Source organism: Bos grunniens, chromosome 2, assembly GCF_055505025.1.
Source record: "Bos grunniens cultivar Pamir isolate PY7600 chromosome 2, Bosgru_T2T1.0, whole genome shotgun sequence".
NCBI classification, from domain to species: domain Eukaryota; kingdom Metazoa; phylum Chordata; class Mammalia; order Artiodactyla; family Bovidae; genus Bos; species Bos grunniens.
Window position 1 is genome coordinate 75,310,520 of NC_141166.1, and position 20,746 is coordinate 75,331,265.

Consider the following 20,746-nt stretch of genomic DNA (forward strand, 5'->3'; position numbering starts at 1 on the left):
ATCTGTCCAGTGATTTATAAATAACAAAAAAAGCTACCACCATTGTTTTGCATTGCTATCTAAATGAATCCAGATGCTCAAGAGATGAGCCATAATAAAATGGTAATCGTTGTTATGAAGATGAGAATGAATAGAATTATTATGTGCACTCATTTCCCAACACTGGACTATTTTCCAAACTTTTTCTCATTGCTTTCCCACCCTGCAAACAAAATTAAGTTCTCAACCACTATAATACCAGGGGGTCAATCACTCTCAGAAAGAGTAATTTATAAGCTATTTCCCAGATTACAAAATTTTTCTATTTGTACTTTCTCAAGGAGTGTGACAGAGGAAATGTAACAATTAAAAAACAAACAAGACCACCCCCACCTCCAGAAAAACCACCATTAATAATAATAGCACCAATACGCTTAAAGCACTGAACTTTAACACACAAAAATAAGTAAAACTTTTCCTTAAGGTCAGGAAAACAAGGCATGAAAAAATCTGGTTTTAGAACTAAAGAGCAAATCTCAACCCAAGCCCTTAACACTGAATTTGCGGCAGCCTCAGGTAATGTCTTTCTTAAGCTTTGCCATTCTACTAAGACACTCACTCACCCTTGGGTTGGTTGGTGCAACACAGCAGGCAAGAAAGACCAGCCTGTATGAAAGGTCTCTAACACCAAGGGCCCGGAGACCTCGAACACCTTCTGTCTCGTATCCATCAACACCACTGACTCGGGAATCAGTTTCTGCACGTGCTCCTGAAACATTGAATGACAGGTTGTTTCATAACTAAATACTGAAGGTACTGATAATCAAAACTTCTCAGATAAATAAAACCAAAAAATCTAAAATTTCATTTAGGCTTTGAAATTTTCAGAACAGTACCTTCTATAGCAAAATCAGTTAGTCTTTGTTATCATTACAATTCCTTGCTCACTCTGATTGGTAGCCAAAAATAAGACAAGCAAGAGGCAAGAAGCTAGATGTTCTGCAATAACTGAGAAATTTGTTAAACTTGAGCCACAGATTACTGACCTGGTGTGCTAAGCTTAGACACGTCAGGCACAACAATCAGCGTCCCTGTAAAGTCACATTTGTCACCAGCTTGAGCTGACTCCACAGCTTCAGCCCTCAAGATTACTTCTAAACTGCGGGGGATACTCCCTCGAGGAAGCTCAGCTTGAGTCTCTTGAATACGAACCTATGACAGAGACAAATAAATGGCCAAGGATGAGAAGAGATCTCTTTCAAGTGCCATGTGATCTAAATTAAATGCACAAACATTGATATATCCTAAATTATCTTACCAGTTGGCAGACTTTTGACATGTGCCAACATTCACCTTAAAAAACTCTTTTCAATTTAGTAAGAGATTACGTCTACTTGAAAACTGCAACTTCACTTTTACCCTCATTAAACAACACATATTTTGTTCTCTTTGTTGAAATTTACTTTAATTATGTGTTTTGGGTCCCATCCTCCTCTAAATTGTCAGCGAAATTTTATGAAAATTTTCACATCTATTATACCCTCCACCTCAATGCAACTGTTAACATTACTTAAGATACACATATTTTTACTGTATTATTTGAAAGAAGTTGCAAAAATCAAGATATTTTACCCCTAAATATTAAAGCACTCATTTCCTAAGAATAAAGACAATCTCCTATGTAACCACAATGCCATCAATCACATCAAGGGTTTAAGTATTTAATTCCATGTCTTCTATTATCCAGTCTACTTGCGTATTTTCCGAATTGTCAAGAATGTCCTTTATTACAGCTGTTTCCCCATCCCGCCAACCTAAACTCATATTTTGGTATTTGGTTTTTATATCAAGTTCTTTATCAGATACAAAGCATCTCTTACCCAAAATTGTGGGTAGAGTACAGGCTTCTTACTAACCAAGTATCAAAATAATACAAGAAAACTAAGTAAAGACTAAAAGTTGAATTTAATATTATTTATTTTAGTCTGGTTCTCATTTTCCTAGTGCTTGAGCTGCTGCAACTTTTCTTTCCTCCTTGCATATTCCAGAGTTACTCAGTCCTAAAAAGACCTAGCCCCTTCATTCTTAACTGCTACCATCTATCTCTTGCCCAGGTAACTACAACTGCCTGTTAGTCTCTCTGTTAAATACTACCACTGTTGTCCCATTAATCTTCCTGAAACGAAGAAAAATACACATCTTCTGAAAACGTATTCCTCTTGCTTTTCAAAACGGGTCCAAACTTCTCAATTTGAGGATCCAAGCATTTCCATGCCACGCATCAAATCATCTCTCAGACGATCTCCAATTTGGCTCCTCTACTTTAATCATGATAATCCCCATAGCTGTTAACAAGCATGTCCATTTTCACCTGTACTTTTACTTATGCCTTCCTCCTTCTTAACCACCATCTCCCAATCTTATACCAAGTCTCTACTTCTTCAGTTTCCATAACTCTAACTTACAGTGATAACTAATAATAAGTTAGTGTTTATGCTTTGACAAATATGTTTTATTTGTCTGAAGGAGCTTCCAATCCAAGTTATTAAAAGTTAAAACACATTTATATACTGATAATTGAAATTTGCATGACAAATTTTTAGCTTAAACTTGTAGTCAGTTTTTATGTAAGTCACAGATCTTTAGGCAATTACAACATTGCCTAAGTTAAGCTTATAATAATAATTACAAGTGCCTAGAAGTGAACTATTAGCATAGGCTGAATCTGATCTAAACAGAATACCTTTTGAAAATCAACAAATCTTGATTTATTCGTATCCAGCAGGAATCTCCGTCTGTTGGCACAAACTGGATTTCGACAGATGTTTGGCTGTGTGTATTTGAACTGCTGTTCCACATCCTTGATCACTGTCTGACAGTCCAGGCACAGGAAAGTTCCGCTCACAAGCTCTGGGTGAACCGGGTGAGTCCGTACCACCTGCCCACTGATGCGAGTAAGCAAACCAATTCTGGATGAGGTGAGCTCTCGAATTCTGTTTAAAGAAAGATACTGCATTAGTAAATGTTCATTTCCAAACTAAAAATTTTCACTTTTAACGAGAGGATATTCAAAGATAATTTATGCTTAAAACAATAAGAGACAAGGTATTCTTTATACTCTCCTGAAAGAGTGATTTAGTCAACATGCCCATTCCTGAAGTATAATGTACATGCATCCACAACCAAATACATAAATGAAAAAAAAAAAAAAAAAACCACCTAAGTAAAGGACATGAAAGAACTGCAATTACAATTATAAAACAGGGGCTTCCCAGATGGCGCAGTGGTAAAGACTGTATGCAATCAATGCAGGAGATGTGTGTTTGATCCCTGGACTGGGAAGATCCTTTGGAGGAGGACATGGCAAACCGCTCCAGTATTTTTGCTGGGAAAAAGCTCACGGACAGAGGAGCCTCGTGGGCCATAGTCCATGGCATCGCAAAGAGTTGGACACGACTGTGTGACTGAGCACACACACAGAAATATTTTCTGCTGAACTACATTTCTAAATAAGTATTTTCATAGTACAGTTGTCACGGGGGAAAACTTGTTTGTTTGAACTTGAAGGTTTAGAAAACACTTTATTTCAGAAACTCATTTTATATTAAATAACTTGGTAACTTTATAGGTAATTTTAATAAAGTTTTCAAAATAGCACTTTAATTTCCTCCAATAAATTTATTCTTTAAATAATTGCTAAAGAGGAAAACAGTTTAAAAGTTATGCTATTTAAGCTCTTGACAATTCATTAATTTTTGTGACTGCTCTCAATGTTCATATTTTCTCTCTAAACTAAGCTTTCATCTAAACATCCTTTAAAAGGTGTGCTAAAGTATTATAATCCCTAGAAATGACTTCACCTAACTTACTTCCCTTTCATTTCCCTGGAAATATAAATTTTCCACAATTAAATGTTCTGGATAACTGGGTGTAACTCTTTACAGATGTAAGACTACAACCTTCTGAGCTTTCTGACAAGTTATAGCTATACTATTTAATGAATTCTTTTTCCTTTCAAAGAGTTTCTTACTTGTGTCTGGTAGGTAGGTCTTGAAATGCAACATAAAAATCCTTGGCAAGAGGGATCTCTTTACGGTCTTTGACAAAGGTTTTCAAGGCTCGACATAGGTAAGGGTAAACTCTGAAAAGCAAACAAAAAGAAAACCAACTTACAACTTTAAGAGGCTTACTAAGCCCTCTTTTCCCTTTCATGCTTCCCAATAGCTGAAACTAAGGAATTTCACCTGATTACAACCAAGCTTTAGAATCTAACTATGCAGGATCCTTCTATCATCTGGTCTAGGAACCTCTTCAATCCTCTTCCATTACACCACAAATACATCTAAGACAACACAAACACCAAATATAAAGTGCTACTCCTTGATATCTATTATTTTTTAATAATCATTTAGCATGCACACCACAGACCACTCCTCTGTCCAAGATTACTCTTCCTGAACCTGGGCAGTATAATACCTCTTAATAGCAAAGCAGCCTCCCATTTGGTGTCAAGGCCTAGTATAATCTTCCAGGTTTAATTCTTGATTGACAGGAAATGGATAAGGGTAGGGAAGGAATCTGTGTACTGATGTGAGAGCAAGTTGGCAGAAATGTTTCACCTGGCTGGTTAGGTGGGTGTGTGCATGTCCCCTTGATTTAAGTTTTAAACAGCTGCAGTAGCTTGGTTTAAGCAGTAGGATCTGTAAGTCCTCTGAAAATCAGCTACTCTAAGGAGACAGAACTGTGCGGCAGTCTGTGCATGCAGTATGGACATAGGTGTTTCTACCATCAGCCCAATTTTCTACCTCCCTCTCACTTGTCAGGACAACTTTTCCTACTACATACTTTCACAATAAACTCTGCTGCTTATCCTTCTAGCCATTCTTGATAGTCAGATATGACTAGAAACACTGAGACAAATCCATCTCCCAGTCCACCAGGTGAAAAAAGAAGACTGTGACTCCTTATTCCTGAGTCTTCATTTCTCCTTCATAACTGTCCACAGTGTTTATTTTAACCTGATTTTATTTATACAGATTGTCACATTTATTTAATCCAAATGCAGACAGAATTTCGTGTAGAAAGGTTTCCTGCTTTACATAGCAATCAAAAGCAAATTAAAAGCCTAATGTCTAACTTCTGCCCCCAAATATCATTCAGCTTTTAAAATGTTTCAAGGGATTTTATTTAATATGGGACGGGGAATGGATTAAATGAATGACAGAGCAATAGCACCGAATGCCTGACACAAAGTAAGCAATTCTCTTAACACTTGGAAAAACTATCAATAGAAAGCAGAGATTTTCAATATCTGCATGTGAAAAATACTCAACCCTACAAAGGCCTAAATTAGTTCAGAGCAGCACTAAAATAACCATTGGTTGTAAAAAAGGGCTTTGTGACACCTGCCCTCCCTTTATCCTCACAAATTAACACTTCCATTCCAACAAGAGCTGGCTTCCCAGGTTCCATGTCTACTTAAAGATTAATATACCATACCTATAGAACTCCTCTTGAATGGTGGTAGAAAGTTGCTGGTTAAATTGCTCCAGGTCCACAAAACTCACAACCAATGTGTTTCTCTCAGGACGAATTAACTCCTCAGCTAACTGCAAGTACTTAATTTCTCCATCGCTGTTCTGGAACCTGCAGATACATACAAATCAGATTAAACTGAAATTAGGCAGTAAAAAGAAGAATCTGAATGCCTGATAATTCGGTATACTGGTTAAATATCATCAGCTTTAGGGCTAGAGAGGCCCATTTTAGTAGTTGTATACCTTAAGGCTAGTTACCTGTCTTCTCTAAACCTATCCCTCTTCTTTTCGAATATAATAATGAAAAAGATTAGAACATCATCCTGTAAGGTTAACTGTGAAGATTAAATGAGAGAATGCCTATGAAATCTTTTGTACAAAGTTGGGAACATAGAAAAACTAGGTCTTCAGATTTAAATCTGAATCTCCCCCCTGCCAGTATTTACTGATTTAGCTGCATCGGGTCTTAGTTGTGGCATGTGGGATCTTCACTGTGTTGTTGGGGACCTTCATTGCAGCGCAAACTCTCTAGTTGTGGTGTGCCAGCTGGCTCAGCAGTTGAGGCTCGCAGGCTTAGTTCCATGGTATGTGGGATCTTAGTTCCCTGACTAGGGATCAAACCCACATCCCTTGCATTGCAAGGTGGATTCTTAACCAACGGACCACCAGGGAAGTCCCAAATCTGAATTTCTTGATCTAACATTTCCTAATCTTAATTGTACATAACAACAATAAAAGAACAGTTAGCATTTGTTGATTAGAAAATATTAAATAAAAAAAACTCAGGCTATAATCAAAAGATTTAATTTCTAAAGGGAAAACTGACATTAATTGTTGATTTAAGAACAAGAAAATCAATAAATACACGGAAACGAGGTGCTTTAGGGCTCAAGACTTTCAGGGAAATGAAAATGTACATACACACAAAGTAAAGCTGGGGTGTTTTTTCCTAACAAGTATCATACAAACATATTTACTTTTTATTCTTTTAATATAACCATGCAGATAGTTTTGAGGAAAACTAAATTCCTCCTTCAAATTCAGCATGTTCTGTTTAGTACATTATGAACATCTCTCTGGAAAGCACTATGCCAGAGGTACCATAAGTTGGAAATAACAGCATTGCTCTTCTCCTAGGGTTGACACTCTCATAGGAGACATTTAGAGGGATAAGACATCTAAATGTCTAAGACAAATGAATAAACAAAATGTTTATTCTTTTTTTTAAATTTATTTTTTAATTGAAGGATAATTGCTTTACAGAATTTTGTTGGTTTCTGCTAAACATCTACTTGAAATCAGCCATAGGTATACATGTGTCTCCTCCCTCTTATCTCCCTATCCATCCTGCCCCTCTAGGTTGTTACAAAGCCCCAGTATGAGGTCCCTGAGTCATACAGCAAATTCCCATTGGCTATCTATTTTACACATGGTAATGTAAGTTTCCATGTTACTCTCTCTGTATGTTTACTCAATCTTAAAACAGGATATTCTGCAATGTCTTAATGTGGATGAATCTTGAGGACATGGTGCTATGTGAAATAAACCAATTCAGTTCAGTCCAGTCGCTCAGTCGTGTCTGACTCTTTGTGACCCCATGGACTGCAGCACGCCAGGCTTTCCTGTCCATCACCAACTCCCGGAGTTTACTCAAACTCATGTTGAGGCCATCCAACCATCTCATCCTCTGTCATCCCCTTCTCCTCCTGCCTTCAATCTTTCCCAGCATCAGGGTCCTTACAAATGAGACAGTTGTTCGCATAAGTTGGCCAAAGTACTAGAATTTCAGCTTCAGCATCAGTCCTTCCAATGGATATCCAATTACACAAAGACAAATACTATATGATTCTACTTATATGAGGTATCTAAAAGAATCAAATTTGGGAATTTTCTGGCAGTTCAGTGGTTGGGACTCTGTGCTTTCACTGCTGTGGGCCCGGGGTTCAATTCCTGATCAAGAAATTAACATCACACAAGTCATGGGGTGAAGCAAAAAAAAAAGGTCGAATTCATAGAATCAAAGAGTGGAATGTTGGTTGGAGGAAAAGGAAAATGTGGAAGTATTATAGGCACAGTTTCAGTCAATAAAAAGAAATGCATCTGAGTCGATCCTAATGAGATGGATGAACCTACAGCCTATTAAACAAAGAGCAATCAGAAAAACAAATTGTTTATTAACTTATATATACAGAATCTAGAAAGATGGTACTGATCAATCTATTGGCAGGGCAGCAATGGAGACATAAAGACAACAACTTGTGGACACAGTGTGGGAAGGAGAGGGAGGGACAAACTGAAAGAGTTAACACTGAAATATATATATATATAAATATAAATATATCTATTACCATATGTAAAACAGGTAACAGTGGGAATTTACTGTATGATTCAGGGAGCTCAAACCTGGTGCTCTGTGACAACCTTGAGGGGTGGGATGGGGTGCGAGGTGAGAGGGAGGTTCAAGAGAAAGGGGACATATGTGTACTTATGGCTGATTCATGTTGATGTATAGCAGAAACTAACACAATATTAAAAATAAAACATAAATAAAAATTATGAAAGTTAAAAAAAGCTTCAGTGGCGCAAGATGGATAAGTTCTAACAGAATCTACTGAACAACAATACAGGGTACAGTTAAAATTTTAAGAGGGTAGATCTTAAAGAAAAAAAAAAAGAAGGTGAAAGAAATGTGACAGGTGAATATAAACTAATTTTGCCTAACAGGAACACCTAGAAAGGCTTTATGCATACAACAGGTGGCACTGGAATTTGGCCTGGAAAGACTTTGAAAATCTGAAAAGAAAAATGAGTGATAGATAGACTGGCTACAGATGTTTCCAAGTATGTGACAGTCAGGAAAGGTATGGGAGGACTGTGGATGATGACAGAATGGCTGTGGAAGATGAAACTAGAAAGGGCAGCTGTGCAGAATTTGGACTTTATTTCATAAGGAATGACAAATCAAAGTTGGTATTTTGAGAGGGAGATAACATTTTTTTCTCAACAAATACAAGGATTATTTGTCTTGTTCATCATCATTGTGCCCAGCAGTTAGCTGCAAGGCAAACTGCAAGGAAGTGAAGGTAACTATATTATTTGTTAACATCAAACATAGTTGAGGACCTTTGTAAAGTGGTATGGTGGCTAGGTGGGATTTAGCATAGGATTCACATTCAGATGAAATAGCTGGCAGTAGATACACTACCAGAGGTAATGGAAAATGGCAGCCTGGGAACATAGGGGAAGAAAGGATTGCGGCTGCCTGAAAGGTTCATAGAGTTTAACAAACAGGTATGAATCTTTAGCTAGGCTTCGAAGGATGAATAGTTATCAGGCAGAGAAAAACATTATGAAAAGTAGGGAAATATAAACTATGGTATTAAGTATATCAGAATTTCATTAAGACAGCAGAACTATTAACAGTAAAAGTGTGGAAACATCCCATGTCCATGGATGGATGAATAAACAAATGAAATGTAGAATAGACATAATGAGTACCATTCACCCTTAAAAGGAAAATTCTGGCACATGTTACAACATGGATAAACCTCAAAGACTTAACTATGCTAAGTGAAGTAAGCTGGTCACAAAAGGACAAATATTGTATAAGGCCAAATCTGAGGTACCTAGAGTAGTCCAATTCACAGACTGAAGATAGAATGGTGGTTGCCAGGTGCTGGAGGGTGGGGGGCGGATAGTGAATTATTGTTTAATGAGTGGAGTTTCACTTTGGAAAGAAGAAAAGCTTCTGGAGACAGATGTTAGTGATGGCTATATTACAAGGCATATGTACTTAACATCAGTGAACTCTATGTTTAAAAAAGGTTAAAACGAGTTTTTACCACAACAACAAAAAAAGAATTTCCTGTCATGTTATTGCTTAAAAGATACTGAAGTCATTAAGGTCCCTAAAGATAGCCACAAGAAACTTTAATGATGGAAGTATTTAAAGCTTCAGTATAACTAATGCTAACAACTTAGAGTTTCTACATATTGGTAAAATCGTATATAATTTTTTTAGGACTATTGCAGAGTCTCAGGCCAAGGATGTCATTGAAGAGTACTTCAAACGCAAGAAATGATCAAATTAAAAAGCTGAGGTCTTATAAAAATTTTTTTCCTAACTCATTCCAAAGTGCTTCCACTTCTTCCTGGAAGCTGTAGAGTATGGACTCAGGGAGAGCAGCGATATTCTGCGCGATCTAAGAAAAGTAACTGGTGGCAGTGGCTGCAAGCGAGAGGGGGTTTGAGATGCCTGGAGCCTAAAAACAAAGCAACCGGAAAAAAAAAAAAAAAGAAAGAAAGAAAAGAGGGATTTGGGGCGTTGGAAGGGAAGGAAGGAAGAGATGGAGGGAGTGCGTTCAGTGCCGTAAGCAACGCAGGCGGCCCCTAGCCCGAGCATCTGTCAAGCACCGGGCTCATTCCCACACATTCACCTCCACAGGCTCCAGGGCTTCCTGGCCCTCGGTGGACCCCATGAGCCCCCCGCTAGGATTCCCACGCCAGTTCGGCCTCCCTCCACGAGTCAGACGTGCGGCCTAACTGGACGAGTTACTCATTCCTACCCAGCTTCGGCGTCCCCACAGGGAACCGGGGGCTACGCGACCACCAGCCTTTCGGGCTGTGAGGACTGAACAACGGGCCTAAGCGTTCGGCCCAGGACACAGCACACGGCAGGAGCCCGAGGAAGGGCTCCAGATGAACTTCACCAACCCTGGAGACCAGCCCAGCCCGACCCAGGCTCCTCCCCGCGGCCCGCTCTCCGAGGCGCGCGACCCCTCAGTACCCAAACTCGCGCGAGGCCCTAGGGGGCCCCAGACTCCGGAAGCCGGGAGGGGAAGTTCCGCGATTAAGGGGCGACCGCCGACTTACTCCTCCAAGAAGTCCAGGAACAGTTTCTGGCATTTCTCGGCTACCTCGTCGCGGACTTCCAGATGCTGGCTGCCGGCGCCCGGCTCCGCCGCGGCGGCGAGGTCCATATCTGCCTAACACTGAAGGGCAGCTGGCGCCACGCTACAGTTGCTTCTCCTCCGACGCTGCCGCTCTGCGCGCGCCGCCTCCGTCCCGCCCCTTCGCTGGGAGGCCGGAGCCAATCGTGGCTCAGGAGCCCCAGGATTCGCGCCAAACTTGTCCAATGAGCGCGGTTTCTCTTTCAGCCCCGCCCACGGAGCGGAGATTTCGCGCCAAATGCAAAGACCTGAGAAACCTGGGTGGTCTGCCTCTGCGCCTGCGCAGTTGGTCGTGGGCAACGAAATTTGGCTGGGGGAGGTTAAAAGATAAGATCTTTGTTCGGGGGTAGGATTGGGGGGTGGTTTTTCAAATTTTCTTCACATCGTTTCCCTGATATTAATTGAACAGGAGGCATAAGGCTTTAGAGAGGAAAATGAGTAAGATTCAGACCTGCTTGAGCCATCCAATTCAGTTCAGTTCAGTCGCTCAATCGGTCCGACTCTGCGACCCCATGAACCGCAGCACGCCAGGCCTCCCTGTCCATCATCAACTCCCGGAGCCATCCAATTGGAAGACATAAACTGTAAACCACCAGTTAAAATCCTGTAAAAAGAGTCAAAGTGATGTATAAACAATACCAGGGGGAAAGGATGTTGGCAGAATTATTCTGATTGGTGCTGACCGGGGAAAATCAGCGATTATTTGACGCTGTTGATTAATTCCACTGTCAAACGCACTCTTGACTTGGGTCTTCCTGACTTTCCTTTCCACCCCTTGGTGGCCATATTCCCCCGACTGTATTTCACTTGTTTTCTCCTATATCTTTGGCCATTTCTGATGTTCTGGTTCCAGAACCCTCTTATCTCCTAAAGGAGCTCTCTTGGGCGAGCCCCTTCACTCCCTTGGTTTCAATTCACCAAGATCTGGGTGCTGATGAATTCTGAAGGTGTATTACCGACCAGTTATCTTTCTTGGGCCTCCAAAAATTATGAGAAACTTGGCTTAGTTCTATTTTTTGAGGCTTCTAAGTATATTAAAAGGAAAGTTTGTTTTTTTTTTTAATGCCAAACAGGAGGATAGAAGCTACAGTCATTCTTTTAACACACACACATAAGTTGAAGGCCCTATTCACAAGACATTTACAAGATTTAACAAAAGAGTTCATTGCTTGTGTACTGTAGTATATCAGATGGTGTGTATTACCTCATTTGAAGGGGATGGGAACCCTTGCAGATCTGTATCCCTCAGCTCTTCACCAGCTCCAGATCTGCCTGCCCATAGAACATCACCACTTGTATATACTTTAGGAACCTTAAACTCACCTGTTTCATGATATTCCCAACCCTCCTGCACTGGCATAAGAATGGATCCAGGAGATATCTAGGAACATTTTGCTGACGGGATTCTGTCTCAGTCTCTCAGAAAGCCTTCTTCTTTTCTCTTCCATTTTTCTTTTCCTTCTCTTTCTCCAGGTAGACGTCTCAGAACTAAAGGTCCACCTACAGAAGGAAAAAAGCAAAGAACAAAAGTGCAGTTCCAGGCTTATTTATGGCTATCCCCACAGAGAAACTTGGAATGTGTTCTTCTCAGCCCTCCACACCTCACAGGCCCTTCCTCCTGCCTTCAGACATGCATCAATGGACCAAAATAGGAGATGGGGTCTCCAAGTGGGTATTGTGGAGGTACCTTCCATAGAAGAGGAGCATGTGAGTTATAAAACATCCTTGTGCTGTTTCAGAGAGTGGTATGCCTTTGTGTGTGCACGTGAGAAGAGGAGAATGTGAGTTACAAAACATCCTTGTGCTGTATCAGAGAGTGGTATGCCTCTGTGTGTGCATGTGTATGCGTGTGTGTGTGCGTTTAGGCCTGAGACTATCCTTATAAAGGCTTGTTGGCAAGGTTGGCCTTTGGCTCACATTTGGGAACTTTACTGCTAAATATTTCCCTACGTTGATATTACACTTGACCTAAATGGTATGGATGGCTCACTGTGCCTAAAATGTTTTACAGTGTGGTTGATACTGAATATTTTCTGAGAGTCTGGAATCTTAACATGTGCTAGGCAGAGGGTGCTTATGTAACCAGTCTTCAGTAACAGCACTAGGCTTCTCCAGTTGAGCTTCCCTGGTAGTCACGTGTGATCCTGGGAAGGAATTAAGTGCATTCTGTGTGACTTCAGAGGGAGCTTGTGCTTGGTTTTGTCTGAACTTTGCCCCCTGTGCTTTATTTTCTGTCCTTTCACTGTAAGGATATTTATCTTTATTTAATGACAGGTTCAAAAAAAAAATGACAGGTTCACACACTTAATATCAATATTTTGGCAATTATGAGCTTTATACCTAGTATCATACTTAAGGAAATTTTTTTGGAAGAAAATTTTCTGATTATTGTTAAAATTCATAAATGATTATCTTTATTCCTTACATACATATAATGTTCAAAAGGATAATATTATATAATAAAAGGAATTACTGTAAACTATTTTAGATTGCCATAACAACTTGCATCATTAAATTGCAAATAAAAGTATATTGTTTTCTATATTTAACTCAAATAAAGCTTATAATAAAAGAAATTCATAGCTGTGAGTATGATTATATGCTGAGTCCTAGTTGGTTGGATGGCATCATTGACTCAATGAACATGAGTTTAAGCAAACTCTGGGAGACAATGAAAGATAGGGAAGGCTGGCATACTGCTGTCCATGGGGTTGCAGAGTTGGTCATGACTGAGCCGCTGAATAACAAGAGTCCTCCTAGCAAATCACAGAACCTGTGGACGGCTTTGAGGACCCCCCCAACACAATATATGTATTTTTTAACCTTATAATAATTTCAATCATAAATGAATATAGACAGAAAAGTATAATGAACTTCCATTACATAGCCCCAGTAACCACTAACACGTGGCCAATTCTGTCCCAACCATACACCCCATCTGCTTTCCCTCTCCATAATGATTATCTTAAAATTTTTATTTTACTTATTTGTTTTTGGCTGGACAGCATGCGGGATGTTAGTTCCCTAGTCAAGGATCAAACCAGCATCCCCCATGTTGAGAGCAGAGTCTTCACCACTGTATTGCTAGGGAAGTCCCTTAAATTTTTTATTTTAGAATTGTCTTTTATTTATTTATTTTTGGCTGCATTGGGTCTTTGTTGCTGCTTGAGGGCTTTCTCTTAATTGCGGGGCTCAGGCTCAACAGTTTTGGCTCACTGGCTTAGTTGCCCTCCAGCATGTGGGATCTTCCCAGATCAGGGATCTAACCCGTGTCCCCTGCATTGGCAGGCAGATTCTTAGCCACTGGACCACCGGAAAAGTCCTGGATTTGTCTTTTAAAATAGTCTTGCAAAAGATAGTACAGAGTTCTCATATACTCTATGCACATTTCCCCCTATTGTTAACATCTTATGTTATCACAGTATATTTGTCACAACTAAAGAACCAATTTCAGTACAGTATTATTAACTAAACTCCATACTTCATTTGGATTTCACTGCTGCTGCTGCAGCTAAGTCGCTTCAGTTGTGTCCAACTCTGTGCGACCCCATAGATGGCAGCCCACCCGGCTCCCCTGTCCCTGGGATTCTCCAGGCAAGAATACCGGAGTGGGTTGCCATTTCCTTCTCCAGAATTTCACTGGTTTTCACCTAATGTTCTTCTTCTCTTCCAGGATCCCACCGAGAATACCATATGACATTCACTTGTATCTCTAGTTTCCGCTGGTCTGACACTTTCTCAGAATTTTCTTGGTTTTGATGACATTGATAGTTTTCAAGATTACTGCTTAGGTATTTTGCAAAATATCCCACAATTGGGATTTGTCTGATATTTTTCTCATGTTTAGACTGTAGTTAGGGGGTTTGGGAAGAAAACCATAAAGTACAATTCTCACCACTCCCTTATGACTTTGAAGGAAATCCTTCAAAAGGATTTCATATTATTTCATTTGTAGATATTTCAGAAAGACTCTCTAAAAGATAAGTGTTCTTCTTTCCTGAAACATATCTTATGCTGGGCTGTAGCAATACAGGTTGATGATACTGAATCTTTTAAAGTTAATTGTAATATTTTTTTCCTGGCTTATTAACACTTCAATATATTTTGAATAAAATCAGCAGATTAAATTTTTACATGGTTGATTTTAGGTGGTATACAATATTCAATAATATATTTATCAAATCATGGTATGAAATATTTTCCTCCAAAGAAAGTCAATCCTCTTAAAATATTTAATATATATTACTTCTTATTAGCAAAATAAGAGAATTATATGTTAGCTGCTGACCAATTCATTTTTAGCAGTACATGATTAAGTGCCTTTTTAGTCATTTGCCTTCCTCTTTTGTTATTTATGTATGAGAAATTTAGTCATGATGTACGGCAAAAAGACTGGTGAGGGAAGAGGCAATGATGGCAGTTTTTATCTGTTTTAAAAAATTTAATTAATTTATTTTTACAAATAATTTCTTGGCTATGCTACATGGCACACAGGATCCTCAGTTCCCCCACCAGGGACTAAACCCGTACCTGCTGCATTGGAAATGTGGAGGCTTAACCTCTGGACTGCCGGGAAATTCCCTTACCTGTTTTTATATAATTCCTATGTAATTTTTTCCAAAGAATTATACACAAACACAATTACTGCAAAAATATTTAAAACTTTCATTAGACTTCTCAATTTATATAAAAACATTATTTTTGACTGTACTTACTGTACATTATTGTAAATTAAGAAAAGAGAAACATCATATAAATGTATTCCTGTTTTTATAGCTGTTATAAAAATCGGAAATTTAATTATATTGGTGATGCTTCCTAAGGCCCACTTGACTTTGCATTCCAGGATGTCTGGCTCTAGGTGAGTGATCACACCATTGAGGTTGGGTCTTTAAGATATTTTTTGTATGGTTCTTCTGTGTATTCTTACCACCTCTTTGACTGTGTGAATCACAACAAACTGTGGAAAATTCTTCAAGAGATGGGAATACCAGACCACCTTACCTGCCTCCTGAGAGGCAGGAGGAGTAGAACCAGACATGGAACAACAGACTGGTTCCAAATTGGGAAAGGAGTATGTCAAGCCTGTATATTGTCACCCTTGCTTATTTAACTTATATGCTGAGTACATCATGCGAAATGCTAAGCTGGATGAAGCATAAGCTGGAATCAAGATTGCTGGGAGAAATATCAATAACCTCAGATATGCAGATGACACCACCCTTATGGGAGAAAGCAAAGAAGAATTAAAGAGCCTCTTGATGAAAGTGAAAGAGGAGAGTGAAAAAGTTGGCTTAAAACTTAACATTCAAAAAACTAAGCTCATAGCATCTGGTCCCATCACTTCATGGAAAATAGATGGGGAACAGTGACAGACTTTATTTTTGGGGGGCTCCAAAATCACTACAGATGGTGACTGCAGCCACAAAATTAAAAGATGCTTGCTCCTTGGAAGAAAAGCTATGGCCAACCTAGACAGCATATTAAAAAGCAGAGACATTACTTTGCTGTCAAAGGTCCATCTAGTCAAAGCTATGGTTTTTCCAGTAGTCATGTATGGATGTGAAACTTGGACTCTAAAGAAAGCTGAGCACCAAAGAATTGATGCTTTTGAAATGCAGTGTTGGAGAAGACTCTTGAGAGTCCCTTGGACTGCAAGGAGATCAAACCAGTCAATCCTAAAGGAAATCAGTCCTGAATATTCATTGGAAGGACTGAAGCTAAAGCTGAAACTCCCTTTGGCCACTTGATGCGAAGAACTGACTCATTGGAAAAGACCCTGATGCTGGGTAAGATTGAAGGCAGGAGGAGAAAGGGATAGCAGAGGAAGAGATGGTTGGATGGCATCACCGACTCGATGAACATGAGTTTGAGCAAACTCCGGGAGTTGGTGATGGACAGGAAAGCCTGGCATGCTGCAGCCGATGGGTTGCAAAGAGTGGATATGACTGTGCAACCGAACTGAACTGAATTATATCAGTATTATTTTAATATCAATTTGACTGTTTTTAATCATTAATTTTACTAAGTATGTTCCATATTTTGTCTCTCAGTGTTTTTTAAGACTATTTCTTGAAACAATATTAACATTTTTGTTTGAACTAAAAAACAAAGTTGAATTTTTTTCCCTAACAAAACAGTGTGATTTAGCTAACTCTTTTACAACAAGAATAGGCTTTGCTAAGTGTTTTGCAGTGGATATTTCTGGATATTGAGTGACCTAAATCTTGAGCTCTAAGGTTTTGGCTAATGTGTATCTAAAGAGCATTGTAAAATGAAAGTACTCAGACTTCCCTGGTAACCCAGTGGTTAAGACTTTGCAAAGAAAAAAAAGAGACAATTAAAAAAATAAAAAAAGAATAAAAAATTTTTTAATTTAAAGAATTGTATAAGCAGAGGTTTGTTGAAATTCACTTTTTTTTCTTCTCAAATTTAAGAAAGATTTAGGCAACAGAAACAGATTGAGGATTCCTCAGAAGAGACACTAGGGAAGCCTCAGTAATAGATGTGATCACCCAGAGAGCATCTGAAGAAAGAGAAGGTGGGTCCACGTGTGAGGCCCTGGGGAATACCAACATTTAAAAGGAGGTTGAGGAGGAAAATGCCATGAGAGAGGCTGGGAAAGAACAGCCAAAAAAATAGGAAGAGAAACTGAAAAATCAAAAGAGAAGACTCTAGCACCAGTCATTGTCGTTAGTGAAGGCTGCAGAGTGTCAAGGAGGACAGAGACTGAACACGGCCGAAGGGATTTCAAGGTTGTGGAGGGGGTGGGAGTTAGATTGCAGGGGAGTGTGATGGGAGCCCAAGAAGCAGAGTGAGTGGTGGCCACTAAGTTGGGCTACAGAGACCTGCTCTGCTCTCTCTGGGTTGAGAGGCCCTTGACATAGGCTTCAGTGCTTTGGAAACCATTGGCTGTTGGAGCAAAGGTGCAGGGGGAGAGAGCCAGTCAGCAGTTACTCCCTCTGGCAACTCAGGGATAGAGGGGAGACTACATGGCCCCCAACACCTGTGATGGAATGAGTGCTTCTCACTCCATGAAGGTTTCCTGTGACTCCCTCTTGTACTCCAATGGCTGGGATTACCATCTATGGTAGCCAAGGTCCAGGGCTGCTGAAATCTAGTCAGACTCTACCAGCTCAGCCAATCACCCTGGACTAAGAGAACTTTATTCTGGATTGCACAGTTACTAGACGGGCTAGCAACTTCCCTGCATACTGTCCTTCCCCAAGAAAATTGGCATTAGCTACTCGTCCTCCTCCAAAGGCAAATATGGGGAAGTCTTTTTCTCTACAAAAGTGTGTACAATAAAGAGGCAGTCACTTGGAACCTTGCACCAGAATCCAGTTGTACCTGAAGCAACGTTTTTGAGTTGTTGGCATAGCCTCAGCAGTTAAGCACTTGGGCTCTGGATTTGAGTCCTGGCTCCACTACGTAAGTTACTTAACCTCTCTGTGCAGTATACTTAAACTCTGTGCAGAGTACTTAACCTCTCTGTGGGACAATAATGGAAACTGTTAACCTGTTAATTGCACTATTGTTATAAAGAGTAAATAAGATAATTTATAATGAGTTTTTTATTTGAGGGATGATAATAAAACCTGCCAATAGGGCTGTCATTGTAAGGATTTAAAGAGATAATAGGACTTCCCTGGTGGTCCAATGGTTAAGAATCGGCCTGTCAATGCAGGGTACATGGGTCCAATCCCTGGTCTGGAAGAATTCCACATGCCGTGAGGCAACTAAGCCCGTGTGCTTAGCACAACTGCTGAGCCTGTGCTCTGGAGCCCGCAAGCCACAGCTACTGTGCCCACGCACCCTTGAGCCTGTGCTTCACAGCAAATGAAGCCACCACAATGAGAAGCCCTCAGACTGCAACTGGAGAGTAGCCCCTGCTTGTTGCAAATAGACAAAGCCCATGCACAGCAATGAAGACCCAGCAAAATCAAAAAATAAAATTTAAAAAGAGATAATATGTGCAAAGTGCTTCATAATATGTGCAAATATGCCTGGCATATATTAATAGATATCATACTCATATTCTATTTAACCCTCCTCAGTACTGATTCACTATAATGCTGTTTGTCTCTGAAGTATTTTCCATAAAAATATACTTGTATAACATAAACATACTATGGTGTAACGTGTGTGTGTGTGTGTGTCTAACCTTGTTGTAAGTACTCTTATTAGTGCTTAGCCAAAGAGAACCACTGTAGCCCACTGTACTGCCTGCTCTGTACCAGTTAAGGTTGGTTAGCCCACAACACCATAGAATTGCACACCACCATCTGCCAAAGTGAATGAATTCTGCAATTTAGCTGTATTTAGGACCACCCATTGGAGACTGGTGGAAGATGGATGTTATGAAGGGCTTCATAAACATCACTGCCACTTGGGAGGAAAGACCAGGAACGGTATGACATGTGCCTGGGAGAAACTTTGGCCCAAAGCATGTCTTAACGTCAGAATTTTTGAGGCAATCCAAGAGCAAACACCAGTGTTCCAGGAATCCACTTCCTGATATGAGGATCCAGGTAGGGCTGAGGTGGTTGGCATACCCATTTCCAGGGACCCAGAGACCCCTTGCCAACAGGGGATATGTGTCCATTATGATTAGACCTGTCTCCATACTGTCCCACCTTCTCTAGGAGGCTTTCTGGCCTCCCAGCCTATGGTTCTGTCTCCTTTCTCTGAATGCTGGAAACATTCCATCTCCCAGTTGGCATATGTAGTTTTCTGCCTTGATTAGGTTGGTTATCTTTTGGCTTGATATCAAATATTTTTATTGGCTGATTAAAACTGGGAACTTGGGAAGTCTTAACATCTCCTAAGAAACCAAAGAGCATATTTTCTTAAGAAAATTTTTTGTTATAGAAAATTCCAAATATATGAAATAGAAATATGTACTCCCATGTATCTGTCACCTAGTTCAGTATTGTTGGATCTATAACCCATCTTCTCCTGACACCAAATTATTTGGGAATAAATTTCTGACATTATACAATTTCTTTTGTAAGTATTCCAGTATGTATCTCCTCTAAAAGACAAGCATTCTTGTAAAAAATACAGCTATGATATCAGATCCTCTTATGCACCCCTTCAGATCCTCACGTAGTCTCTTGTTCCAGTCCCATGAAGGCTCTGAGCCACTTGGTATCTCCTGCCTCTGTGCCTCTCAGGTGTCTCAGTTGTCACCACTGGCTCATGCCTCTTAGAAGCACCTTGGAGAAGAGAGGGAGTCAAGATCACAGAGAGTCTTTGGTGGAAGAGGAGAGTCAGTGGTTAAATTGCTTCCTCCTAACCAATCCTCTACATATGGGTATGTAGGTTAGGTTAGGGATTTTTTTCCCCATCTTGCTTCCCCTTGCCCCCCCCCCCATTAGAAACAATAATGCAATCAACCTCTTTGTATGTGTGTATTTCTGGAGGATAAATTTCTGAAAGGGTTGGTCCTAGGTGAAAGTGAATGAATGTTTTCCATTTTCATAAACTGCCAAGTTGCTTTTCAGTAAGGTTGTACCAATTTATTCTTTTACTGGGGACTTTTCTGGAGGTCCAGTGGTTAAGACTTTGCCTTGCCATGAGGGTTTGATCCCTGGTTGGGGATCCTTGGTTGGGGAGCTAAGATCCCACACGCCTCGTGACCCACAAAAACAAAACATAAAACAGAAGCAGTGTTTTAACAAATTCAATAAAGACTTGAAATTTTTTATTCTCTTACCAACGCACAGGGCATTTTCATTTTAAGTGAAATAAAAACCTCAAGGCAAATGGGTTAAGTTCTGACCTTAGAATTACAGGGTACAGTCTGCCAGTGGGAACAGTTATTTGTGTAACAGAAGCTACCTGGTACCCCTAAAAATCTCAGCAATCCTCAAACTTTGCGCCATCTGTTCATTTACTCAACCATGCAACAAGTATTTAATGAATACCTATTATGTGTCGATATTAAGGTATTATTGATACTGTAGTGGCTGTTGGAGAAGGACATGGCAACCCACTCCAGTACTCTTGCCTGGAAAATCCCATGGACAGAGGGGCCTGGTAGGCTACAGTCCATGGGGTCGCGAAGAGTCGGACACGAATGAGCGACTTCACTTCATTTTTCACTTTCATGCATTGGAGCAGGAAATAGCAACCTACTCCAGTATTCTTGTCTGGAGAATCCCAGGGACAGAGGAGCCTGGTGGGTTGTTGTCTATGGGGTTGCACAGAGTCGGACACGACTGAAGTGACTTAGCAGCAACAGCAGTGGCTGTCTGTTGTGGAGCTTACGTTCTACAG

The 20,746-nt window shown here is 40.1% G+C and overlaps 1 protein-coding gene across 1 annotated transcript in view; it reads right to left on the minus strand.

Annotated features, from left to right (window-relative positions):
• The window catches only part of MCM6 (minichromosome maintenance complex component 6), a 34,972-nt gene extending 24,410 nt beyond the window's left edge, over positions 1-10,562 (minus strand). Inside the window, exons 1-6 of the mRNA XM_086351257.1 lie at positions 10,389-10,562; positions 5,479-5,625; positions 4,010-4,120; positions 2,723-2,972; positions 1,026-1,191; positions 603-748 (exon numbers count right to left, since the gene is read on the minus strand). Of these exons, the coding sequence (XP_086207383.1) occupies positions 603-748; positions 1,026-1,191; positions 2,723-2,972; positions 4,010-4,120; positions 5,479-5,625; positions 10,389-10,495 (927 nt within the window). The 5' untranslated portion in view covers positions 10,496-10,562. The remainder of the gene's footprint in view (positions 1-602; positions 749-1,025; positions 1,192-2,722; positions 2,973-4,009; positions 4,121-5,478; positions 5,626-10,388) is intronic.
• Between the last annotated feature and the right edge of the window lie 10,184 nt (positions 10,563-20,746).